At 47.0% G+C, this 27038-nt stretch overlaps 1 protein-coding gene and 1 long non-coding RNA gene across 3 annotated transcripts in view; one reads left to right on the top strand and one right to left on the bottom strand.

Annotated features, from left to right (window-relative positions):
• LOC123522737 overlaps positions 1-4174 on the top strand; it is a 5566-nt gene extending 1392 nt beyond the window's left edge. The window contains exon 2 of the long non-coding RNA XR_006680958.1: positions 3948-4174. This is a non-coding gene — a long non-coding RNA (uncharacterized LOC123522737). The remainder of the gene's footprint in view (positions 1-3947) is intronic.
• Positions 4175-11921: 7747 nt separating this feature from the next.
• METTL16 (methyltransferase 16, N6-methyladenosine) overlaps positions 11922-27038 on the bottom strand; it is an 84138-nt gene continuing 69021 nt past the window's right edge. For both annotated transcript variants that reach the window (XM_004706871.2, XM_045299665.1), the window contains exons 8-10: positions 25782-25871; positions 13407-13580; positions 11922-13294 (exon numbers count right to left, since the gene is read on the bottom strand). In XM_004706871.2, coding sequence (XP_004706928.1) covers positions 12680-13294; positions 13407-13580; positions 25782-25871 — 879 coding nt within the window. In that variant the 3' untranslated portion in view covers positions 11922-12679. The remainder of the gene's footprint in view (positions 13295-13406; positions 13581-25781; positions 25872-27038) is intronic.

Raw genomic sequence — 27038 nt, 5'->3', positions numbered from 1 at the left:
TTGGCCCCAGACACTGCGGACCAATGTCCTTTCCTTCCCCAACAAAAATGCCAACCGAGTAGGGCAATGCCAGTGGGCTCTGGACTCCCATGGCTTGGGCTCTACCATCACATAAATCCAGAAAGCACTTTTCAGAGGACCTCTGTGTGGCAAGTTACCTGTCAATCCACTTCCACGGGGCTCTCAGGGGTATGTGCTTATTTCAGCGAGCAGGTGAAGGAGAGGTAGGTGTGTTTGCTGGGTTGATCCTTCTGAGGGCACAATGCACCCCAGAGAAAGAAACTCTACCCAGATCCTGGAGATCAGGAATCTAGTGAAGAAAGGATGATTTGCCAGCACCAGTCTGGAGAGAGCTCTCCTTGCAGATCTCACGCCTGTTTTCTGGGGCTGAGCATGAGTGAAGTCTACAAGTGAAGGGGCGAGCCAGCCCAGGTCATCTCCATTGCATGAATGCCTTTTTCTGGGAGGGTTATACCTGTTATACCTGTGCTGGCTCTTTCACTGCCTCCTTTGAAGCTGCCTGCCACCTGCCATTGGTGTGGTTAGGCCCAGCTGACTCTACTCCTAGACTTAGGTAGGTAAGGGGGGGAGTGGGGTGGTTGTGGGGTGAGGGTGTGTGTGTGTGTGTGTACTCCACACCTCACACCACGAGTGGCACGGTTTAGGTCAGTGACTGGAAACGGCACTGTTCCCCAGGCTTCACTATGGCATCCAACCCAACGGGTCAGGGTGCTCAGAGCTACATCCAGCCATCTCCTCTGACTTATTCGGATGGTGATAGCCGTATACACTCTTGAGGGCTTGTCTGGAGGCGGATGCCTAGTTTTTCTTTGTCTTCCAGTCAGGGAACAGCCCCATGCCATTAAGTAGACACTCATTTGGAAGACAGGACTCTGAAGCAACCTTTCCTTCAGGGACGGGGAAGCAGAAGATAAACGCGAGGGGAATGCAGACTCTAATGCCGGCCTCCCCTTTGCCCCCAATACCCCATCTGCTCCAGAGCTTAGCAGGGATGCTTGCTATTTAAAACAAACAGCCTTTCTGGTTTCACATGATCATGTTTATTTGGGTCGTGTGGGGACAGCAACCAGGAGATGTCAGACAAAAGCAATGAGTCTAAAAGGTTTTAGTCATGCCCCCGCTCCCCCAGTCTCTTACTGCCTACCAGAGCCCCAAAATGGCCAAGCAGAATAGATCAACCGTTTCCCCAGTGGGGGAGGGGTGGGGGAGAAATATTAAGGAGGAACAAAGGGAGGGCAGTGACTATGAGGGGCTGTTTGACATTTTAGGCCCAGCTTCCTGTCCCACAGGGTGGGGCTGGGGTCGAAGCTGACACTTTTCAGTCACTCAGGAAAGGGAAGATGAGTCTTGTTGACGTTTCATCAGAAAGGCTAGCATGTTTTTTGGAATAACCCAAAGACCAGGAATCTCTGCAGAGTGGCCCCCAGAGTGTGTGTGTGTGGCTTCTGGGTGCCCATCAGGGTGGGCTTGCTCACAAGGGAATTTCTACTCAGTCTCACCCCTCAACAGACGTGTGCACCCCAATTCCCAGTTCAAATCGCACCATAGCCCCCATTTTTCTAGTCTACAGAACCAGAGACATCTACCCCCTTCATAAGACAGCCTTCTTAGCCCCCCAGAGCTCAGCACACTCATTCCAACAAAGCATTCCATTTCCAAGGGGGCTTCCAAAAGCATTTGGGGAACATGGAATGAGAAGATAATGGAATTTTACCAAAACCCTTTTTGAAGCCCCTTCTTTTCCCCCCAGAGCTGGGAAATGCCACCCCGTCGCCCCTTCAAAGCTCACAGGGAGAGGCTGGGAGGTGGGCGAGGCCAAAGGCAGCAGAACTTTGCATCAGTTCCCAGCAGATGGGCTACCCCTTCCTTCATTCTTGGTTTCTGGAGCTTTGCAGCCGTCGACATGAAAACAAGATGGAAAGAGAGGGTGTCCAATGTGGGATGAAGTCCGGGCAGACAACTACTCCACCTAGGGCCACCCTAGGCAACATTCACTTAGCAAATATTTGTTGTGTGCCAGGCACTGGGCTAAGTATCCCAGTAGTCAAGGCCAGGCAACCTGTGGTAACGCAGAGTGAGGTAAAAGGTCATGGAACAGAACCCAGTCCTGCAGGAGCACCCGTAGGAGGTTTCTTCTGCTCACGGCCAGCATGCTGGGCGCAGCCCAGGCGGAGCTGCAGCGGCACAGACAGTCTCACCGGGGACTGCTTTGGAGAGGTGGGCTCCCAGATAATCACATTCTTTCTCAGAAGGGATATGAGGAAATTAAGCGGATTTAAGGTGGGGTTTGCCAGCTGAACCTGATTCCTAACAGCCTGGCTTCTATAATACAAAGGATCTTGAATTAGGCTGACATATTCTGTGCTGATGGTAGCTACCATCGAATCCGTCCCCAATTCGTGATATTCCATCCACACCAGAAGCAAATGCTACCCTTTCCAAGGAGCTAGTCTCTACAGAAACCCCACTCCTAAACTCACCAAACAGGTCACACCAAGTTCCACCTTGTTTTCTCCCCCTCACTGCTGCAAATAATGCATGGCTGCATGAGTTGAGGGCACCTAGTCCAACCTCCCAAGAGATGGTGACTTCCCCAAGGTTACAAGCTACCTGCTCTCTCTTCTCTTTGGGGGCAGCACAGCCCCCAAAGTGCTATCTGCATGGAGGTCCAGAGTCTTTTAAAACTTCATGGAAATGAGTGATGATGGGAAAGGAAGAAGTTAGTAACGCTCACCTTGCTTAGCGGCGCTCCTAAACAAGGTTAGCAGATAACCGAGGTGACCAGAAAACATAAATGACCTGAGAGGCCCCCTGAGGAATCTGACTTCTAACTGCTCCGTGTAGGTTTCCATCCCTTATGTGTGCTCTGTCCAGCCTCGAAAGGTGACTAGGGAAAGGGGCAGATCTTTATCCGGGCAGTCACCCTGGGTGTGGACCTTGAGTAATAAGGAAAGAAATGCAGTTCCCAAGCACAGAGGGAGGAGCTATGCTGTGTATGCCTGAGAAACCCAAGAAGCTGGACAGCCAAGACCTGCAGCTTGAGAAGCATGGGCCCAATGGTGGCAATGGGCTGGAAACTGGAGGAGGAGGAGGAGGAGGCTGGTCAAAGTGGAAAGTTGAAAGGGAAAGGACGAGGACTTTAATGAATTCTTGGGAGAAGAAGCGAAGGCATTTTATTGGAGTACGTTCAGGTCATAGAGTGAGCCCAGGCAGAGTATGAGTAAAGAGAGGTGGAGCCCGGCATGTGAGTCAAGATCCTGTGGGGGTAGGGGACACGGCGATAGGGAAGGGGCCCCTCCCAAGGCAGTGGGATGGGAATACAATCAGTGCTCTGTGGGGTGGGCTAAGGTCTGCTGTCCCAGCAAAGCAAGCTTACACGTGAACGTAAGGCTTGAGGATCATATCTCTAAAACCAAAACGGTGTGTTGCTGTGCTAGTAATTAAGGCCCCTCACAGCATGCAGGGACCTCCCCCACCTCCGACACGGGCCTGACCCTGGCTGGGCGGCCCACAGCAGATCCCACTCCACTAGCACAAACAGACCTTTCCAGAAGGTTCCAGGACCTCCTGGGAGGGTCTATCCTGCCCAGTCCGGGGGCACGCTTCAGTCTAGCACCATGCCAGCTTTGGGGCTGCGACGCCACATCTGCCCAGCCCTCAGTCCCCAGCCTGCTCTGCTGCCCATCCCAGACACTTCTGTTGGACGTGCGGGAGCTCAGCCACCTCTGAAGAGTAACTCTCGTGACAACTCCGAGCCATCGGTCAGACAGGCCCTTAAACCTCACACCATAAATGCACACCAACATGAATTCAAGTGCTCAGGTACACACTTTTCTGCTGTCAGTGCAAAAAATGTTTAGCAAAAAGGGGCAGATAAAATATAAAGGTATCCCATGAGAGACGTTTCCTGCATCAACTCTTTACAGGTTCTGAGCTATGAAAACAAGATGAAGCCACCCACGACCACAGGAAAAGGCCAAAGGAAGGGGCATATCGGCAACTCACACACAGCCTCGCGGTTCAAGAACAAGAATGAAAGCCGCAGACACAGGGCAAAAGGACGCAGACCACCGAAGACATTTGTGAACAAAACGTGAAAATGTTTGACTTTGCCATTACGGAAAATTGAAATAAATAATTTCCCACCACCTTGTCACAGATTTTGAACAATGAGTCTCTTAGAGACGTCAATGGCAGGGCGAAAGAAGACACTGTGGAAATATAAACTGCACACCTCTTGCTGAACAAACGGAAAACGTGTGTTCAGCGTCCCAGCTCTCACTCGGCAGGTTTCCTCTTCGTCTTCTGATCGTCAGCCTAATACAAATGTATGTCACAGCAGCACGAGACAAGCACGAATATCTTTTCATACGACGACAGTCCCTGAAGCGTCAGTCAAACAGTGAAAACCAGAAAGCCTGAGTTTCCAACTAGGAGCAGTCAGTCCTTTTCGCGAATGTGATCCTCACAATGGAGCCGTGTGAAGAAAGCAGGGCTGTCAACATACCAAAATATTAACCGCTGTCCTTGGGCACCATGAAATTTTTAAGTTTTCTGAAATATGTATTAGTCTTATCAGAAAAAAGTTGTATTATTAAATGAAAGAGGTGGTAACACAGTAATCTTATGCTCAATATGATCCCATATTTGCAGTGTAAAAATACAGGTGTACATAAAAGTGTCAAGAGCAGGCAACAAAATGTAAAATACCTTCATTTGAATTGTGGTTGTGGTGTTTTGGCTTTTAAATTATGTTCTAAAACTTATCTAATGAAGATGTGTTACTTTTATACAAGAAATCAAAGTGTTGGAGGGAGCCAGCCTGGGCTTTATTAGGATCTCATCTCTCTTGACTTCATTTGGCCCATCTCTATTTCCCATCCTACCCTTTCCCTGAACTATCCGTATGTACTTGTGTAGACGCCGAGTTTTTCAGCACATTTTCAATGCCGCTTTGTGGCAAGATTAGGTGCCTCAGCTGATATTCGGGTTGGCTTAAAGTCGAGTATATATGGTACTTCCATTTCATCCCCAAAGGTGGTTTCTTTGTCCATTTTGCCCCAGGAGCTCTCGCTGCCGTTGAAATCTGTAGCTCTCCAGAAATCATTAGTCTGGCCCCACGGTCCAGTGAGAAAGGAGGACAGTGGCTCTAGGAATGGGGAGGTGGAATTGGAAGATGCTTCTTTTCTTTTCTCTTTTTGAAGAGTAGGGGAGAAGAGAGGTTTCCTAACTCAACTGCTGGGCGGGTGGTGAACAAAGGATACAGGAAGAGAACTGAGAGGCAGCCCTGAGTTGGATGCTGCATGGTGTGGGGCCCGCTGGAGACAGACGTATGAAGATGTCGGCAGCGCCAGGGAAGCCTGGACGTTTGGCGTCCTGACTCTAGGGGAGGGAAGGAGTTGCGGAAGTCACTGACGTCTCTGAGTCACCCAGGAATGGGGGGAGAGAACAATTGAAGTCCATTAAGTACAATCCTGGGGTTCTCCCCCAGGAAAAGGCGAGAGGAGCCTTAAAAGGAGGGTGTTGGCTGGGCAGCACTCAGATGGCAGGAACTTTAGTAAATGAGAGCTACAAAAGTGGGGGAAGCAAACACAGGTAGTCCTACCTGTGACAAAAGGAGTATCCATCAGAGACTACAAATGGGTGGCTCACCAGAAACAAGAACACTCCCATTATCTTTTTCTTTCCCCCCCACTATCTTTTAATTGTTTTTCCACAAACTTTTTGAAGCCCCCTCAAGTTTTAAATGAAATAGTGAATTATTTGCTAGGATTTATAGCTAAGTAAAATTTCTCATAAAATCTGGATTTCTGGTATCCTTTAAAAATAGATATCCAGGGTGGAAAAAGAACCTTAAGAGTCATATTGTAAAGCTAATTAAGGCGACTGCTAGGAGTAAGGAGTGCGCTTGTAGAGAAGTACCAAACTGCCCTTGCGGGTGAAAGAGCCTAAGATCTGTGCTTCCCTGGAACTCAGGGTCCCACTAGCTCAGCGGTTCGCAACCTGTGGGTCTCAACCCCTTTGGGGGTCGAACGACCGACCCTTTCACAGGGCTTGGCCGATTCATAACAGTAGCAAAATGACAGTGATGAAGTAGCAATGAAAATAATTTTATGGTTGGGGGTCACTACCACATGAGCTGCACTAACGGGTCGCGGCATTAGGAAGGTGGAGAGCCACTGCATTAGCTGGTCCATAAAGCTCCCGGTTAGCCTTGTGGGCAGGAATCCTGAGAGGTCCCAGGAGACGATCCTATGTCGCACCAGTGACAGATAGCATGTCTCCAAATCATAAGCCATGGGAAGGAGCAGGTCCCTGGCCACCGGCTCCATCTGGGGAGGGCTTCTGGCTCAGCAGTGCTTTTGGACAGCAGCACAGTGCAAGCTGCCATTTCCCTGGGGGCTGGCGGGCTGCTAGAACTAGCCAAGTGCCCCAGCTGGGGATTTCCTGGCTCTGTGTTGCGTCAAGATTCCTGGGCCATGCTCCCTAAATGGCTCCACCAGATGGCAGGCAGCCTTCCCTTTCTCCGTATTTACACTGGTTCACACACCTACAGAGGGAAACGGGCTGACTTATGGGTTTCTGACAACTGATACCCTTTCCAACAAGCGAAAACGGACATCAAGTTCATGAGTTCTGCAAGGGAGATATTTGGAGCTGCCTCCTGAAAGAAAAATGAAATCTCTCTTCCAGTATGATACAATTAGGTATTGTCAAAGAGTCATTAGCTAATTATCAGTTATTTTACAGTGATTCTGGTCCAACGTGTGCTTTCACCAGACATTTTATTGTGTGGTTTCATTAACTACTTAATTACCTGCACTACTGCCAAATACAAAATTCTGTGAAGATTTGATAGCATAAATTAAGAATTAATAATGCACAATTCCACTTACTAAATCATAAACTACAAACTGTTAGGTTAAAGGTTAAAGGGCGACATTGTGAAGCTGTTATGATACAGGCTTTTCTGAAGTTCTCCTCCATAGAGGTAGCTCAGATGAGACTGGAGGCCCACAGTACAACTTGAGAGTAGGCATAAGAATCCCGTTTCTGGGGCTCCCCTCTGTGAATGCTCCTTTGGGTTCTCTGGACTTTCCCTTCCTTCGGCTATCACCCTGGGCCATCACACACCTCAGGGCTATGCTACATGGGCCGTCTCTGCTTCTCTCTGTGACCTGGACCTGTAAGCTTTGGTCAAGAGGGAGTGCTTACACAGCGGCTCCTATACCCTCAAAGCCTCAGCCTTTTCATCAGAGTCTATGGGCAGGAGACTTCAGGAAGAGGAGGATGTGAGTGAGCGGAGAAGCTGACTGTTGATGCACTCCGCCAGCTGTTTTAGGACTGCTCTGGCGTAACTGCTATGACGAAGCTGTGAAACAAATATCCCTCCCACTTTACCCGAGGAGACCAAGGCCTAATAAAGCAACTCACCCCGTATGGGTGGGAACGGTCCATAAGCCACACATCTGATGAACTGCAGTCAGCACTCCTTCCGCTGGCTGCTCCCTTCCAGTGGTTAAAAGTCCCTTGGGTTTACAGACCGTTTGCCCTCTTCGGAGCATCGTGCCAGGTCCACCTGCATGCTTCGAGCACCCACAATCTCCCACCTCCTCAGTCCTGCTGCTTGTTTGGACTGAGCTAGGCGGATGGGCTACGCCTCGGAGGTGCAAGGCCTCCCTCAGTCACAACACAGCCTCCTGCGATAAAAGCACAGCCTCCAAGAGGCGGCATTCGCTGTTTCAACCAGCAATTAAAACAAATAAACCACTGTTTTAGTCATTTGGGTGAGTCACAGCGGAGGCTCTGAACATCTTTCCAGAGCAGAGCAGGGGCTCTGATTCGTGTGAGGCCCTGCTACTGGTGGTGGTGGTGGTGGGGGCCTCCTGAGGGGCTTCTACGAGCGCGCTGCCGTGGACGCCAAGAGACGTGCGCCCAGGACGACTGGGAAGGTCTGAGCATCAGCGCCCTGCTCCAGGAGGCGGAGGCAGCTCACACTCCATTCAGCCTCCTGGGGGCAGGCCCTCAGCTGTTAGCCAGGGGGCCAAGTAGGAATGACGAGCCGCCCCACAGGGCAGAGATGTGGCCAGCGGCTTGGGTAAACACTTCTAGCCGTGGAGACCCTATGGGGGCAGCTTCTAGAATAGTGGTTCTCAACCTTCCTAATGCCACGACCCTTCCATATAGTTCCTCATGGTGTGGTGACCCCCCCACCAACCATGTAATTATTTTCATTGCTACTTCATAACTGTAATTCTGCTGCTGTTATGAATCGTCATGTAAATATCTGATATGCAGGATGTATTTTCATTGTTACAAATTGAACATCATTAAATATAATTAAAGCATAGTGATTAATCACAAAACAATATGTAATTATATATTCTGGAATATTTAGGTTTTCTGATGGTTTTGGGTGCCCCGTGAAGGGGTCGTTTGACACCAAAGGGGTCACGACCCACAGGTTGAGAACTGTTGTTCTAGGGTTGCTGTGAGTTGGAATTCACTCAATGGTAACAAGTTTTCAGCAAAACCCGTCTGCAGAGCATCTACGTCCTCCAGAGTGTGCTCCTGCCCCTAACCTTCTCCGAGGCCTCCTTACTTAGCTGCCGGGCGGGAACTTTCTCCTCCTCCTGTGTAAATCTGCTGGGCTGGCCGGCCAGCCTGACCTGTGTCACAGCGCTAAGAGCCGACGGAACTTCCGGAGCGCACACAGACTCTGCAGAAGCAAGACCCAGCTAAGCCACATGGACGCACCACAGAAGCCCTGCCAACATTTGATAGAAACAACCTATTTAATGCATTTGTCAGGCAGCCAGCCAGTCAATCAGACCAATTAATTGCCACAGCCAATTCTGGTGCATGGCAGATCACATGTGGGGCTGCTAACTGCAAGGGCAGCAGACGGACCCACCTGGTGCTCTGAGGGGGACCTCCTGCTGCCGTCAGCAGTGACAGTGGCAGAGCCCGCAGGTGCGGTTCCACTGTGCAGGAGGGCTGCTGAGCGGGCCAGTGAGAGCGATCAAGAGCGCGAACTGATCAGAGAACACTGGCGCTATTTTCCTTCCTGGGCCCTCGGATGACTCTCCAGGCCTGCTTTAGAAAATCTACGGTTTTACGGTCAATAGCCCCCAACACCAAGAGATGGCCCAACCTGGATATGTCTTAAAGTAGTAGGGCAGTTGGGAAACAAAAGAAAAGAAACAGTTCAGTAGGACTGTGAAGAAACACAAAAAAGGTCCAAATGGGTCATTTGCAGATAAAAAGACAACTGGTGGTGGTGATTTGTTGATGCTTACTGGTATTCTTATTTTTCAATTTTCCTTTATGTTATAATGTACTTATTTACACAAAATACTTAGCTGGATAGTTCAAGAAAATACCGTGGCCACACTTCAATTCCCACAGTGACCTCAAGGCGAGTGATTAAAAGGCCAAAGTTGCCCCCGTGTGGCCAGAGAGGGAACTGCTATCCTTTGAATAAGCTGCCGGCTAGGACACTAGTGCAGAACACCCATATTCTCTTAAGAGGCCTCAGACTCCCCACAGCCGTCTTCATCTTTCCCATCGCTTGTTTGGCTGTTACTGTCAGATCTTAGAAGAGTGTTCACGGTAAGCACATAAACACCACGGTTGTAAATAGCCAACCAGAATTCAGTCTCAGGGTGCAGAGCACCGCGCAGGTGTTATGAACAGTTTGCCAAGGAGGACTATGGACTGAAGGAACCAAACAGATTGCAAAGAACAAAAGTAGCTTTAGTCCCTCGGGAAACAAGCTCTGCTTCTGTTCCCACTTTCATTATCAAGAGATCCAAAGCCAATGCCAGGGCCAGAATAGAATGGGAGAAAATACCACGAAGATTTAATTTCATGCCAATCCACCAAGATGAACCTGCCCTCCAGACACTTATGAGAGTATCACCCAGCATTTTGTACTGGGGGTAAAGAACGAATTCCTTTTCCCTACCAGAGGTGGATGCTATATATAATGTATACTATATATATAGTGTTTACATATATACTTCACAGGTGAGTGCAATATATATTCCAAACCGACTTCTCAATCTTTCTTCTACATTAAGAAAGACGCACTCTCCACAGAGAAGGAAACAGACATCCGCACACAAAGAAGGCACTCGCAGCTCTAGCCACTGTTATTTAAAAACATTTCTCTGAGCATTAGCTTGTCACCTATGACCTTGTCCAGAACACACCTTTTACACCTCTAGTTACTAGTATTTGCGGTGAATCCCCAAGACTTGAATTTAAAGGCTAATACCATGCCAAAAATTCACCCTGAAAAAGGCAAGAGTGCAAATAAATATACTATTGTTCTGACACGAAAAAGTACTTATAAGACATTAAATGGAGAAACAAAATTATTATGTTTAACCCAAGACACAATCTCATCTACGGAAAGGGAAATGATAGGAAACACATTTCATTACCAATCCTGGTGGTGTGAGGAGGGTTGAGACTGTGGGTGATTTTTTTCTTTTCTACTTTTCATTTTTCTAAAGGAACAACCATAACACAACAACCAGTCAAAAATAATTGATGACTTGTGGTATGAATAGTTGCCCCTTTAACTTTATCCTAAAATTATGAGAAACTAAAGTTCAGGTGGACTGCATACTATTTGAATGCGATAGGCAGCACAGGCTAAGTTCAGGGGACTGGAACGGGTGGGTACAGCAGAGAATTAGGGACTGGAGACCCTAGCCAGAGTTGAACACCTTGGCTCTGTGTGACCTCGGGCATGGGTTCCTCGTCCTGTGAAACAAAGGGTTAAACCAAAGACAGCGCATCTTAATTCTCAATGGTCACTGACTCCTGTCTGTAAGTCAAGGGTCCACCTGCTCCCCAGGAAAACAAGAGAAGCAGGTATGCTCCTGGATCTGATTCCAGGAAGAGCACAGATTCTCCAGCGGTCCATGGACTGGGTTAAGAACATTGGTTAGCCTTGTGCAAAAGCAGAGACAGACCTACCAAGGCCAGCTGACCAAAAAGGCAATCTCTGCCCCAAAGCAACACTGAGAGGGGCGGATGAGACAGGAGGACAGATGAATGGAAACAGGGTGCAGGGAGGAGGCGGAGGAGTGCAACTAATGTCATGAACCAAAAGTGTGTTCACTGTTGAATGGGAAACCAACCTGCTCTGTATGCTTCCATCCAAAGCATCATAAACTGTTCTCACGAAGTAAAACAAACACCTGGTTAATAAGTTCCTTTCCATGGCCCTGTCTCCACTACACAGGGGGCACCACACAGTCCTATTTTCGTTTCCTGCATCTTTCCGGAAGGCCTGACCTACTGCTGCCACAATATGCCAAGGTCACTGGCTTTTTGTCCTAACCAAGAGTCACCTCTCCGAAGGCTGGCCTAATGACTCAGCAGCCTGGTCTTCTGCGTCGGTGGCGCGCAGCTCTGGCTCCATTCTCAGACTGCAGACTAAACAGAACGATCGGCTGCAAGCTGTGCGAGTTCAACACAGCAGAGGGGCGCTGCGACACGCAAGAACTAAAAAGGAGATTCCCGGTCCAGAAACATTCCTGCTGAGCCTGGCATGCCGATTAGAAACATGTTTCGAAATCCGGTTACTCTGGCCTCAGACATCTCCCATGCTAGCAGGTCAGCACAGAGGGGATTGTACTTGAGCCCACAAAAAGCGCCATCGAGCAGGTCAGCGACAATCCATCTGCCAACAGATGTGACTTTCATCAGTTAACTGCGGCACATACTATCGTGTTTCATTAAAAATATCTGTATTATCAAAAAACACGCACCCAAAGCCAGCCAGCCAGCCAGCCAGACACACACACATACACGTACGTGCGCGCTCTCTCATTCCACCACCCCACACCCCAACCCCAACCCCAGGATCCAAACATGATTGACAGTTTTCAATTCTGAATACTTTTATATTAAGAACAAAACAAAGCTCTGTGAGATTCAGATGTCAAAACAAATGAAAATCATACATCAGGAAAATCACTCCAAAATGGCTGGTGGTGGGAGACTAGCTGCACTCTGCGGTGTCTTCTCCCGTGGTTCCAGAAAGGCGCACCCTGAAGGCAGTCACCTGTCAGCAGGCACTCCCCAGGGGCCCTTCTCTCTGGCATTACTCAGGTTTCCCCCAGATTCTCCACCACCTGCCCGAGGCAGGGAGGATGATGTTCCCCGAGGGGGTGAGGGGGTGTGGGGGTGCGCTAGTCTTGAAAGTTGACTCTCCTGGTGAAGGAGCTCCACCCAGAGGAAGAGCGGCCCCTTAGGCAGCGCTGATCCAGGACCGCCGCCGCCTCGCCTTGCCAACAGGCCTCTGGGTCTCAGAGAACTGGTCCAAGCTGAAGGGAGCAGTTTCAGTGGGGTTTAAATTCATCCTGAGTTTACTGACAGCTGCCTGCTGTTGCTGATACTCACAAGTGACTTCCTCCTCAACTAGCATTAAAATATTTCCCTGTGAGTTAAAAACAAAACAAACAAACAAAAAACCCCACAACAACCAGGGGAAGAGGGGGCTGGCTTTAAAATGAGTTTGTTTCTGTTCTCAGAGTATCCACTTAAATGACACGAATGGGCCAATGGTGGAACTCCTCCTGGCCTCCCAACGCAAGCTGCTTCTAAGGCACTGTCCCAGCTGTGCATTGTGTGTGCGGCGCTAACTAGCCACAAGCCTGAGAATCTGGTTCCGGATATAGGTACACAGCTGGTTCATCAGATCCCTGTTTTGGCCTTCAACCCAATGCATTTCAACTAAGGCATCATCCACTTCTTTCTTAACGTTTATCAAACACTTAAAGAGATACTGCCCAGCCACTCCCTGGAGAGAGCTCCCCCTATCCACCACTGGGTTGCTGAGCTGCTCAGGTGCCTCCCGGTCCGGGGCTCCATTGCTGGAACCTTGGCAAGTTTCCCAAACCTCCACCCCTCCCTTTCCCTCGCTCCTTTCATCCTCCATGGACTCAGGCTTTTCTTCATGGGGAAGGGCATGCTCGCCTGGGCAATGGCCCTCAACAGAAACAGACTGGCTCTCCGGTAGAGCAGGCCCGCAGGGGGTACTCTCCTGGGCCAAATCCTGGCTACTGCCAGACTCTTTGGGGGTGGCTCTTTTCTCTTCCAAGGCTTGGATCGCGCCCTCGGGAGCTCGGGGAACTTCTCTCAATTGTCTCACACGGTCTCTTTTCTTTCTCCTTAAATGAATCCAGGAGTTCTCTATGGCGGTTAGGAAAAGGCTCACTTCCTCCTTCCCACAGGGAACTCGTTTATGCTGGACCTAGTTGGAAGAAAAAAACAATTTATAGGACATCACTTTTTGCTTCTTTTCTCCAAATTCCTTTTATAAAGAAAGTAGTATAAGCACTTCTTCATCATGCTCAATCAGGTACCTTCAGATCAGTGAGAATTTTTTCAATCCACGTCGTCACAACGACTACGCCTTCTGTGGTCTCAGAGCCCAAAGACGAAGCTTTGAGGGATAACTCCTTCATCACAGACTCTAGCACCACAAACGTAATGGGCTTTCGAGGCTTCTCCAGTTTTCTTCGTTTACTTGGAGGGGACTGAAAGAGACAGACAAGAGAGGAAAGTGAAACGAAGTACCATCACTCTCTTGCATTATAATGGACCCAAGCTAGGGGCATTTCTATGAGGTAACTGTTGGAAATCATAGAGCACTAAAAATCAGCAAAGGCATTTGCTCACGTTTCCCAGCTCCCCATTTACGGATGGGAAAACTAAGAGACAGAGCAGCTGTGTAATCACCTCAAGGTCACATATCCCTAACTCCTGAGTCCGAATTACTCCACCATATCATGCAGCCTCTGTTCTGGCTCTGTCTACCATTCCTCCCATTGCTAAATGACCCTGTCTACCGTTTTGCTCAAAGCTGGCCTGGGTAATTATTTAGTGCATGCCAATTCAAGGAGCCTGGGGCACCATAGAGAACTACAGGGCTTGAAATCACCAACTTGTAGTGTGAATTTGTACTTTGCTGAGGCTTTAAATAAAACAGCAAGTGAACCACGGTGTGTGAGACTCTGGCCAATCCATTCACATGCGCGGAAGAGGAGGCCTGCTGAATGCCCATGAATGCTGGTCCCCGCCAGAGGCGAGCTAAGCACTGCCTGGCACACACGCAACTGGGGAGCAGGGCAGCCCAAGCCCAGGCAACCCTGGAGATGCTCCGCTCGTGTCCCAGCTTGGAAGGTCAATTCTACCTCACTCACTAGAGGGACTCAAGCTCCATTTACAAACCTAACAGCATCACTCTCTACAGCTTACAATCCTTTAAAGGGACAACTTTTTATACCAATGGTATTTTTAGGAGAATAAATCTAGTTATGACTATAAAGAATATGGGTTTTTTAAAGAGACACATTTGTTGACAAAATTTACCAAAACTTCAGACAATTGTAAGGTCAATATTAAAATGAGGCGAAACTAGTAAAGAAAAGGGCTTAAAGGGAGGAAAAACTGAGTTAACATTGAAGATCTTTTCCTGCAAAAAACATCAACAATAACAAAACAACACTGTTAAGCGCTCAGCCTTGAGGGCATAGGTCAGCAATTCACTCAGTAGTCCCCCCACCTCACACCCCAGCCCTGGAGAAAGAGGTGGGATCTGCTTCCAGAAAGACACCCAGCTTTGGGAACCCAATTTTGTCCTTGAGAGGGGGGCCCTGGTTGCCCTGCGGCTGCTAACTCCAGTGTACCCGGAAACACTGCCAGAGCATGTGTAAATGCACATTAAGGTTCAGTCACTAGATCATGCCTTTCACGAATTAAATGACAACCCCATGTGCCAGAAATATACAACAAAACAGCCAGGTAGGTCTATGCTAGAAATGTTTTATCAGAATGGATACTTCCAAGAAACAATCCCTACTGTCTCGATACCAGATAGTAACTAATTAAAAAATGACAATTAAGAAGGCTAGGGGAAAATATTCACTAGAGAGAAAAGAACCAACAGCAAAGTCTGCGAGAAAGAGGCAGCTCTTGAAAAGGCGCAGCAGACTCTAAGTACTGCCTCCACCACCTGTCCTGTGCGTGGTGCTGAGACGCTGGAAACGGCGTCATGAGAGGCCAGGGCACCAGGCTTGGGACAGGAGAGGTCAGTGAAAAACAGGAAAGACCCCCAACAAGATGGACTGACCCAGCGGCTGCCACAGTGGACTCCAGCCAGGAACAACTGTGAGGATGGGCAGGACCGGGCAGTGTTTCCTTCTGCTGTGCACGGGGTCCCTATGGGTCAGCACAGCCTCACTGGCATCTAACAACTGCACACGTACAACGAAGATCGGACAGATTCACACTGACATCAAAATAGTCGTACTGCCATTGCCCAATCATGGCAGCAGGAGAAACATACACCTTACAGATTACTGGGAACCTTATAAAAATTTTGACACTTTGCACTATGGCGCAAAACTAGGATGAAGCTGCAGAGAAAAGAAGCCGGTGACGGTGACGGTGGTAGAGGTGATGTGCGTGTGTAAAAAAAGGTACAAGAACCAGACTCTCCATTTCAGTTCCCAAGGCCGTCCCTGAAGACAGCGGGCACACTCAGGCCATCTACCCGTTTGGTTAAAAGGACAGCGCTGCCTATCTTTTTACCATTTTACCCAAGTGGTAGTCATTTGGGCTCATAAGTTGCGATCAGTAAAGATGCTGTTGTGTTATCCATTTGTCACACTGGGGCTGGCCCTCAATTCTTTCTTTTTAAAAATCATTTTATTGGGGGCTTGTACAATTCCTATCACAATCCATACATTCATCCATTGTGTCAAACACAGATGTACATTTGTTACCACCATCATTCTCAAAACATTTGCCTTCTATTTGAGCCTTTAATATCGGCTGCTCATTTCCGCCCCCCCCTCCACTCCCCCTCCCTCATGAACCCTTCCTTCATAATTCATAAATTATTATTATTTTGTTCAATTCTTTTTACGTAAGCATGAACTCTCCAGAATGGAATGAGAGACAAACACTCTCCCCAAACCCTAACAGAGCTCCACCAAGGATTTGCCTGTCTAGTTCTTGCCACTGCAGGGCTAGAGGGGGACCTGCCCTATCATCTCAAGTGGGCCCCTGGCCCCTGCACAGCACCTTGGTCCTGGTTTTCCACAGACAAGGGTCGGTCAACCCTTGTCTGGCATGCTGAAGGTTCTAATGTCTTGCTTTAATAGGTACCCATACATACACATTCTCCGAATTATTTTAAATTTCGTTTTACTCTACTATAGAAAACTCAAGAGACAGATAACATATTCTAGCAATTCTCCAGCAATGTTTCAAATGATTAAACTCAAGTACTGCTTCTAGCAGAGCAACCACGCCTCTCATGTTCTTATATTGAACATCAGCAGGCAGGGGCACAGTGAAACACAAGATCAGATCATTAAAATAAATACGTACGCTAGACCTCCTCTGTTCCTCGCATTAGGTAATCTTATACCTTGTCACAAACATTAATGAACAGAACCTTGGGGGATGGACAACAGAAAAGTGGGTGAAGGGAGACATTGGACAGTGTAAGATATGACAAAATAATAGCAATTTATTAATTAGGAAGGGTTCATGAGGGAGGGGGTAGTGGGAGGGGAAGGGGGAAAAGGAGAAGCTGATATTAAGGGCTCAATTAGAAAGTAAAAGTTTTGAGAATGATGATGGCAACAAATATACACATGTGCTTGACACAATGGATGTATGTATGGATTATGATAAGAATTGTACAAGCCCTAAAAAAGTGATTTTAAAAAAAAGAATCCCTCTGAATGGATGGAAAATAAAATACATTTAAATAAATAAAAATAATAATAAAAAATAAACAGAAATGATCTGTTTTGCTCTAATTTAAATCATCTTCTGCTACTATGCTGTGACTTCAAATCACAATTTTTTTAAATCAAAAATATTTTAAATGAAGGGTACTATATTCAAATCTATCGCAATAGTTCAACAGTCATGGCAGATATAGATAATTTAACATTAAAAAAACAAACAAAAAACTCAGTCATTCAAAGCGGGTGAATAAGCAAATGTGGTGAAGAAAGCTGATGGTGCCCGGCTATCAAAAGATATAGCGTCTGGGGTCTTAAAGGCTTGAAGGTAATCAAGCGGCCATCAAGCTCAGAAGCAACAAAGACCACATGGAAGAAGCACACCAGCCTATGCAATCACGAGGTGTCGAAGGGATCAGGTATAAGGCATCATCAGAACAAAAAATCTTACCATAGTGAATGATGGGGGGAGTGCGGAGTAGAGACCCAAAGCCCATTAGTAGGCCACTGGAGATCCCCTTGCAGAGGGGTCTCGGGGAGGAGATGAGCCAGTCAGGGTGTGATATAGCAACGATGAAAAATACAACGTTCCTCTAGTTCCTAAATGTTTCCTCCCCGCTCCCACTATCATGACACGAATTCTACCTTGCAAGTCTGGCTAGACCAGAGGATGTACGCTGGTACAGATAGGAACTGGAAATACAGGGAATCCAGGGCGGATGATCCCTACAGGACCAGTGGTGTGAGTGGCGATACTGGGAGGGTAGAGGGAGAGTGGGTAGGAAAGAGGGAACCGATTACAAGGAACTGTATGTGACCTCCTCCCTTGGGGATGGACAACCGAAAAGTGGGTGAAGGGAGAGGTCGGACAGGGCAAGATAAGACAAAATAACAATTTATAAATTATCAAGGGCTCATGAGGGAGGGGAGAGCATGGAGGGAGGGGAAAAATGAGGACCTAATGCCGGGGGCTTAAGTGGAGAAGAAATGTTTTGAGAATGATGAGCGCAATGAATGTACAAATGCGCTTTACACAATTGATGTGTGTATGGGTTGTGATAAGAGTTGTATGAGCCCCTAATAAAATGATTAAAAAAACAACAACAACCTCAGTCTGAGTTCAATCCACAGAACCAGAAGTTGAATTTATAAGAGGATTCAGCTAAGAAGACCCCCCTTTTGATTACCCAGCTGAAACGACATTCGTGTGAAGAAGTATAAGGAGTCCTGTGTCCCAGAAGTGACACAGGACATGTATCTTTTAAAGGGCAAGGATTCAGTGAATGACAATTAAGAGGAGGTGCTGCTTCAGGTGTGGCTTCGTTAAATGGTTTAAAACAAATTAACCTCTAGAGACAGTAAATGGATTACTGGTTTCTTGGGGCGGTGGCAGGGAAGATTGGGGGAAATGGGGAGCTAATAACAGTGAGTACAAGAATGAAGAAAATGTTCTGAAATTGACTGTGGTGATGATTGTACAACTCTTTTAGATGTGACTGAACTACTGAATTGTATGATGTATAAATTATATGCCAATAAAATTGTTGAAAAAAAGAACTCACAAGACAAAACCAACCAAGCAAACATTGGATTGAAACCATAAATTGGGAACACATAAAAAAGTTGATTATTTTTAAAATATGCTTTACCTAACAGGACTGCCTACACATTCCTTAGCCTCATGTTCACCTTAATCTTCAACATCTCAGTAGTGAAAGCAGCCCAGAGACTTTTAAATGAGGTAGGTCTAACTTAACACAAGTCTGAGTGTAGCTTCTGCTACCCTCTGCCGATGGATGCTCTGCTGCTCACTCCAGCATGGAACCACCAAGTTATTCCTAGTACACACACAAGAGAAGCGAGGCATTTGGCTAAGACTTGCTGAGTGAAGCCACGGCCTTCCTGTTGTGGACAAAGCATCTTCTCGTCGTGAGACTGGCCTTGGTGTGCCCAGGTCTACACAGCTCAGTGACTCTCTTAAGGTCCACTGCGCCGACACCGCAGGAGCAACAATGGGCTCAAACATAAGAACAACTGTGATCAGGTCAAAATGCCAGCCTTTCTTGGGCATGTCCTCTGCTGAAAAACTCTGCCTTGTCCCATGCTCACAGACCCCTCCTGGAGCAGCCTGTAACCCCTGTCAACCCAGGGGTACAGAGGCCTTACCCAGAAGCTTTGCCCTCACCCCAATTTGGGACACCTATCCAGCTCCAGAAGTCCTTGTGGAGTTCAGCCGAGGCCTCCTGCGCCTGCACCAGTCAGTCTCCTCCCTCTGCCAGCTTGCTTCCTTTACACCCCATCCCCCACCCCCTCGCCCCAAGTAGAATCCCAAAATCACTCCCTGGCAAATCACTCCACTCCCCAAATCACTTCCTGCCCATGACCTGGGCTACTTCAGGGAGACTCACTTGCAGCAAGCTTGAACTCTGAAGTAGGACATGGATTTCTAATGATTTAGTGTAGTGAAAGACTGGGCCTGTATGGTATCGGACACAATAAATACAAATTTGCTATTTATTCTAGATATGGAGTTTACGTATTCTGTGGTACTGCTAAACAAAGAGTTTGCATTGCATCGACAACAACAACAAAGAACAATTGTGAGGATGAGGCAGGCCCTGTTGTTATACACAGGGTTGTTGTAAGTCTGAACCAACTCAACACAACCCCCAACTGCAAAAACAAAGATAAGTACTCAACTCTACAGATGAGGAACCTAATGTGCAGAAAAATAATTTAGGATAATTAATATACTCCACATAAAGCTAAAAGAGGCCAGCTAACCAAATCGTCCTCTTATATGCCCCAGGAAGTTTAGAAAACCCAATCAATGACTGAAATAAACAAATACAAGTGGTCAAGAAAAAAAGGGCTTACCCTCACCCTAAATTTTATTTATTTTTGTTGAGAATAAACACATCAAAATATACACGAGTCCAGCAATTTCTACATGTGACAATGAATACATTCTCTTAAGTTGTACAATCATTCTTATCTGAGTCGTTCTTCCATCGTTAACATAAACTCACTGCCTCCCCTCTAAGGTTCCTATATAATCTTGAGACACGGTTATCAATGTGACCCCAAATAGACACATCTGTAAGGAGCATAATGCTTAAGGTAGTCCTTTTAAACTAGTTAAATGTAACTAGTTAAATGAAGCTAGAGCTCTGTTCTAAGAAGACTACAGGGAATAATATTTGGTTTTAGGTTTAAAGATTATCACAGGGCAATAGTTTTAGGGGTTCATATGCCCTCCATGGAGCCATGAGAATTTGAAATTCTGTTCTGTATTTCTCCTTTTTGATCAGGAGCATTCTATGGAATAATTGATCAATTCACCCAATTCTTCTGGCCTCATGGCCAAGGTTGGGGAGAGATTTCTTTTTTTTTTTTTTAAACATTTTATTAGGGGCTCATACAACTGTTAGCGCAATCCATACACGCATCAATTGTGTAAAGCGCATTTGTACATCATTCTCAAAACATTTTCTCTCCACTTAAACCCCCGACATTAGGTCCTCATTTTTCCCCTCCCTGGGGAGAGATTTCTATGGGTTGAATGGTTAAGACGTCTTTCCACAGAAGTTGGGATTGAGAAGGAAGTCCAAAGCAAGGTCCGGGCAGAGAACAAGGAAAGAGCACACGCACCATGAAAGGTCTGCGGAAGTTAATCTGGTGGAAGACAACAGGGGCTCATTAGGATGAAAAGGAAAGTCAAGGTCAGAAATGAGAAGCCCGGGGAGCCAAATCATGGGCCAAACCTCACCCCATTGGCAATGGGTAGCACTGGGGAGTTTTTTAGAATGGTGAACTTGGGATGAATCTAAGTGAGAGGAGAGGCTAAGTGCTATGGAGTCAAGGAGGTGAAATCTGACTGATCTAGGTTCAGCATGACTTTTCTGACCCTCCAACTTCCTCTATAAAATAGCATCTACTTCATGTGCTTGAATAAAATGAGTAGTGACGTGAAATGTTCAAACAACCCAAAAATCATACCCAGGGCTCCAAATTGACAAAAGCCATTGATGTCCTGCTCACAATGACCCTCCTTAGGCGCACTGGGGACCCTCCCCTACGTCTTCTCTGACAAGCCCAGCCAGAACGGGTTCCTTTTCTAAACTCCCTCTTATTCTCATCCTTATTCGTTCCAATGCTCACCCATATAATTTTCTATTAATGGTTTCAGTTAATGTTCTTTTTTCTCTCCCATAAAACGAAGTCTCCTAAGGGATAGGAAATGGCAGCAAATTTCTTTGGCAGCATCACGACGACGGTCACACTTACCAAGAAAAATAAGAACAGGGTCTGAAGCTTTGACTCTGTTCAAGAGCTCTGCCCCCTAGTCTTCACATTTTGCACTGTGAAGCACAGATTGGGATGCTATTACTTTCCAAACTGGTTCCTAACCCCTTTAGTAAATAAAATCAATACATACAATTTACAAATCAGGTCTGTGCTAGTTAAAACGAGGGCAAGGGTTCCCCACTCCTAGTCTAGCTACACAGAGCCCTCCATCTATTAAGGGCTAGGGCAAAACCTGTGGGGTTCTAAGTAGAGCACTGTCGAGACCCCTGATTACTTTAGGGTTCCCCTCCAGCTACTCGCTAACAGGTCCCCACAGCCTTGCCTCCTTGGGCCGATCTGTGACTTTCTGGAGCTTCTAACTACCAAGAAAGTGGTACGGCCATGCTTCCAGCAACCAGAGCCAAAGCAATTTCTAGTTATCACTCCCCAGACAGGCACACTCCAGGCTTAAAGGAAATGCTTTGGCCACAGGGGGCGCGGGGGCAGGGAGGGAATCTTTTAAAAGCAGAGTTTCTGGACAATGGCTCTACCAGCCATGTTCTCTTCTCTGTTTCTTTTAGCAAGGGGCAAACATCGCAAAAGCAAAGCAAAGCTAAAATAATGCCCTGAGCAATTTGAGGTGAAGCTGGAACCAGGTTGCATTCTCAGTGGCTTGCTGGAATTCTGTAAATAGCCACCGAAGTGTTCATCCTGATACTCTTGTCGGTCACCAGCCAGAAACGAATGCAGAACAATTCTATCAACCCGAGGACCTGTCTTTTTATTGCTAAAATAAATCCACACAAGAGCAACAGACTTAGTGCAGGCACATGATGAATCCGCAGTGAATTTGAATTTTCAGCCGGGGCTAAGTTGCCATAGTAACTTACACATTTACCCTAAAAAGGCAGGAATGGGGGTGGGGTGGGGAAGTAGGTCAATATTTCTGCTTAAGTAGCTCTGTTCCTTGGCTTCCTCCACTCCTCTTAAGTGGACGGTTCCCTCTCCCCACCCCAAAGAGAGTGGGGTTGTGACCCAGCATGTGAGCTTTTCAAATCAGGGGGCAGGAAAAGGTCTACCTAGAACAGCGGTTCTCTAGCTGTGGGTCGTGACCCCGTTGGGGGGTCAAATGACCCTTTCACAGGGCTCGGCCCATTCATAACAGTAGCAAGATTAGTTATCAAGTATCAACGAAAATAATGTTATGGTTGGGGGGGTCACCACATGAGGAACTGTATTAAAGGGTGGCAGCCTTAGGACGGTTGAGAACCAGTGACCTAGAGGGAAGGAGAATCCACAGGACAGCCAAATAAGCCTCTCTCTTGCCTGCTCCCTGGGCCTACCCCAGGGGAAGCAGGTGCTGATCGAGGGCACCAGCGCTAAGGAACTGTTGCTGGGTTACTACAAATCAGAAATCGCCATTTTTCCTGGAGCACGTAAAGTACGTCTAATGGAACACCTGGGAATGCATTAATAACAGCCCGGGGTTGGAGGTAGTGGCGGAGCGGGGACGAGCCTCTAACTCGGGAGAAATCTGAAGTCCTTCACAAGAGGCCTTTTTCAGACAGATGGAAACTGTGCGCAGGGCTAAAGGATACATTACAAGAGAGCAAGGCTTTGGGGTTCCTTTGCAAAGCAAGTCAGGTTTTTCTGGACATTTATTGGCTATCTGGGTTTCAAACGACTACAAAATCAAAGCGGGCAAGGGTGGCTCTGCCCTCAGCGCTGCAGCGTGCCAGAGCTCATCAGCGGCTCTTCCACTGGGGGGCTGGGGCGCCAGCGACAGAGACGCAGGTTGAGCAGAAAGCATTTGCAAGCAGGTGCAGTTCCACTCTCCGGCAGCTGGGGGTGCCTGCTCAGGGAGAGTCTAAGGCAGCACTAATGGTTTTAACCATTTGGTGTGAAGGCCCAGGTATTCCAGAAGGTAAAAGAAAAGATAATCCTGGAAAAGAGGGGGTTGGGGGTGGGGGGTGGATTGAGGAGCATCAGGGCTCAAGTAGAAAGAAAATGTTTTGAAAATGATGGTAACATGTACAAATGTGCTTGACATAATGGGTGTGTGGATTGTGATAAGACCTGTAAGAATTCCCAATAAAATGATTAAAAACAAAACAAAACCAAGATAATTCTGGGTGTGGGAGTGTGGTCAAACAAACAACCATCATTTTATGTATAAATGCATAACAAAACCTTCGCCACATCAACCATTTTTATGCGTACATCTCAGCAACACTAATTGCATTCCCTATGTTACACAGTCATCACTAAGGTGACCAGACGTCCTGATTTTTAACAATTTTTCCCGTGTCCCGCGGTGTTTTAAAAAAGTCCCGGTTTTTGGAAAGAATGCACAACAAGCTAGGGTATACAGTTTTTGGCTGCCATGTGGCTATTTTGCCAGGATATGAGTTTTGTCAATGGTGTCCCGCTTTACCAATGTTAAAATCTAGTCACCTTAGTCATCACAGAACCGTCCTTTTAACCAGTAACTGTTTTTGACCCCAACCTCCAGACTTCCTACAGCCAGTGAACAGAGGCTTCCAGGGGAATGACTAACTGTGGGACAGAGATGAGGGGGTACCCCCCCCCCGCATTTTTCTTGCTAAGTGAGCATTAAGCAACTCGCTGAGTTAGTGCAGCCTGTGGCGTCACCTGGGAAGGTTCTCTCTGGGAGCAGTGAATTTTTTAGTGAAATAGTTTCTCTCAAACCTCATTTTAAGTGAGCATTAAGCAACTCGCTCTGAGTTAGTGCAGCCTGTGGCGTCACCTGGGAAGGTTCTCTCTGGGAGCAGTGAATTTTTTAGTGAAATAGTTTCTCTCAAACCTCATTTTTGGTGATAATCAATTTAAGAGAAGAGCATGCAGCTGTGAAATTTTGTTAACTGCTCGGGATAAAGGTCATAGCAACTGTTGTGATGTTGAACACAGCTTACAAGGACAGCACTATGGGGGAAAAATCAAGTGTATGAGTGGTTTTCTTATTTCAAAAAAAGTGAAATGTTGATTGATGAAAAACCTCGCTCTGGATGCTGTCAACTTCCCGAACAGACGAAGTTGTCCACTCGTCCACTCGTAGGGCACTTGGAGTTCATGCCACCAGGTCAGACTGTTAATCAAGCTTTCTATTCAGAGGTTCTGAAAAGATAGTGTAACAATGTGCGACAAAAAAGGCCTGATTGGTGGCCAGATGGGGGACTAGTTTTGCTACCATGACAATGCACCTGCTCACACAGCCATCTCAACAAACAGCATGCTTCTCTTCCCTCATGCACCTGAATCACCTGACCATGCTCCATGAGACCTCTTTTTGTCCCTGTGAATGCAGAGGGTCATGAAAGGACAGCTATTTGATGACAGAGAAGAGGTAAAGGAAAAAAAAGGTGCTGTCAGCCATCCAAACAGATGAGTTTGAAAAATGTTTCCAAGAATGGAATTGCAGATTTGATGAATGTATCAAGTGTAATGGGAGTGCTTTGAAGGTGATAAGGTTGGTTTGTAAAAAAATTTAAATAGCTTTGAAAAAATTCCAGTTTTTTGGGGGGTAGCCCCTCATACTTCATCCCATAGCACTAGTTGCAACAGACCAAGGATGGAGGCAAGATAGGTTCCTGTAATCCTATTGGCTCCTTGTGCTTCAGCTCTGTCCAGTGAGCAGGGACGCCCATTGCTCAAAACAATGCATGCTTAGGCTGAAGACTGGAGGCCCCAGACTCCAATCAGTCAGTCATTCTTTTTTTTCTCTCCCTTACTTGGGGCTAAACCATTCTTTTTCTTTTTAATCGTTTCATTAGAGGCTCATACAACTCTTATCACAATCCATACATACATCAATTGTGTAAAGCACAATTGAACATTCATTGCCCTCATCATTCTCAAAACACTTGCTCTCCACCTAAGCCCCTGGCATCAGGTCCTCACTTTTCCCCTCCCTCCCCGCTCCCCGCTCCCTCCAGTCCATCATTCTTTGGGAGCTGTAAAACCTGCAAAGAAAACATGGGAACAAACAGGGCTATTCTCTCATCACCTCTGAGCTCAGCTCAGCCCAGCCCTGGAAATTACTCAGTGTGGCCAACTCCGAAGCACTTTTCCTTTACATATAGCAGTACAGCAGACAAAGACATGTGTGGGAAAGTAACTCCAGTGAATGCTGACACTTTGTTCTTTTAGCAAAATGTTCAATCACACGCAAACCAAAGAAAACAAACAGTAACCCATCCCTTGCTCAGTTTCAAAAATAATCAATATACTAGTGGATGATGCTCATATCCAAAGCCTATACCCCCAAATGGCAACTTATAAATTCACCAGAAACCTCACTCAGGAGAGCTAGAGTGGCAAAGAAAGATGCACAGAAAACAAGCTTCAATCTCAATTCTAGGGAACGTCCACCAAGGTATTTCCACAAATCACACTACCTGGATTTTACTTCCTAACAGGTACATTTCCCATTCACTTATATTTGCCAAGCAAGGGGCCCCATCCACATAAGCCTATATTCATAGCGAAGGGTCAGTGGTCACCACGGTTAGCATCCCACAGCAGTGTCTGGCTTACAACCACCTTCCATTGCGACGGAAGCACTGAGACAAACTTCAGTGAAATAGGCCAGTACAGAATTAGTTCACTCCTGACCTTCTGGAACCCACCACGAGCTGACATGTGGAAGAGCCCAGTCAAGTTTCTCCTTACCGGTACTGTCACGTCATCATAAAAACTCCACGCTAAAGCCCATCTCATGGTCCGACCTTGACAGAACTCAGTGTAGGTGACTTTGGGAACCTGAAACCAATAAACACAGCATCTCATCAAACTGAGGCTGATCCAACTGATGTATTCCTGGCAGCGTTCACTCACATTAAATTCTGAGTTGGTCCTCCTTGTTAATAAACACGACCATCCTACAATGAGCTACGGAATGCCTAATCATCAATGACTACGCTTTCGATAAAGCTTGAGACTAGAAAGAATTTACAGATTTGGCTCAAAGGTCCAAATATGACACACGCAAAACACAGCTGTCTGGGCAATCATTTGTAAAACGATTCAAGTGGCTGGCTTTCTGCTTTTCTTAAGAAAGAGAGCTAGTCAGAGCTGGTTAGAAACAGCTATGCTGTGTCCCTTTTGAGTATCAGAGCCTGGAGGGCCGCAGAGAGGCATGGGGTGAGGGTAGCGGTGGTGTGTGTGTTACCATTTTGCTACTTATACATTTAGAAACAGAGAAGGGGCAAGAGGAAAACAAGATCAGTAGAATGTTAGAGGAACTGGAAAATGTGTGCTAACACACCAGAAAACTGGAGGGCAGAGTAAGAAAGGACTTGTTGGCCACCAGCCTTTCAAAACAGGAACGAGGGTGCAGACTTGTGTGGACTGCCACCACAGTGACAAGTACACTGGACTCAGGCTGCTTTCTTCACAAACTACCCGTGTGACCTGAAGCAAGACCCTATCTCTGCCCTGTTTCTGCATCCGCACTGTGGAACAACACGCAGAATGCACTTAAGTGCAAACTAGCCCAGTTTCTCTTGTAGTCCTAAATTCAATCTCTCTCTCTCTCTCTCTCTCTCTCACACACACACACACACACACAGTTTCATGCTACAAGAAGAAATTCTATACTTAAACTACCTGGGTGAGTAATAAAGTATTGCTACAACACCAAGACTGAGTTAGTTTATAAAAACAAGTGGGATTAATTGAAGGGCGGAGGGATAAATGTCTCGGTGAGCCTCGCCTTTCTAGTTCTCAGGTCCCTTGCTTTGTGATGGTCGCACCAGGGTGCAGCTGCCTTAGCAGTTCCCAGCTTCAGCTTGCAAGGCTGACTTCCTGCAAGACATCCCCAAGGAGACGCCACATGGACCTACCCCGATGTTGCCCTGGGTGCTGGAGCAGCCGTGTGGAGACCCCTGACAGCGCTGAGATGCTCACACATTCACTGACTCGGCATCA

The sequence above is a fragment of the Echinops telfairi genome, unplaced genomic scaffold (assembly GCF_000313985.2).
Source record: "Echinops telfairi isolate 266 unplaced genomic scaffold, ASM31398v2 ScPeMD7_7458;HRSCAF=8496, whole genome shotgun sequence".
NCBI classification, from domain to species: domain Eukaryota; kingdom Metazoa; phylum Chordata; class Mammalia; order Afrosoricida; family Tenrecidae; genus Echinops; species Echinops telfairi.
Note: the sequence above shows the minus strand (reverse complement) of the source record. Positions and strands in the feature narration are given on the sequence as shown.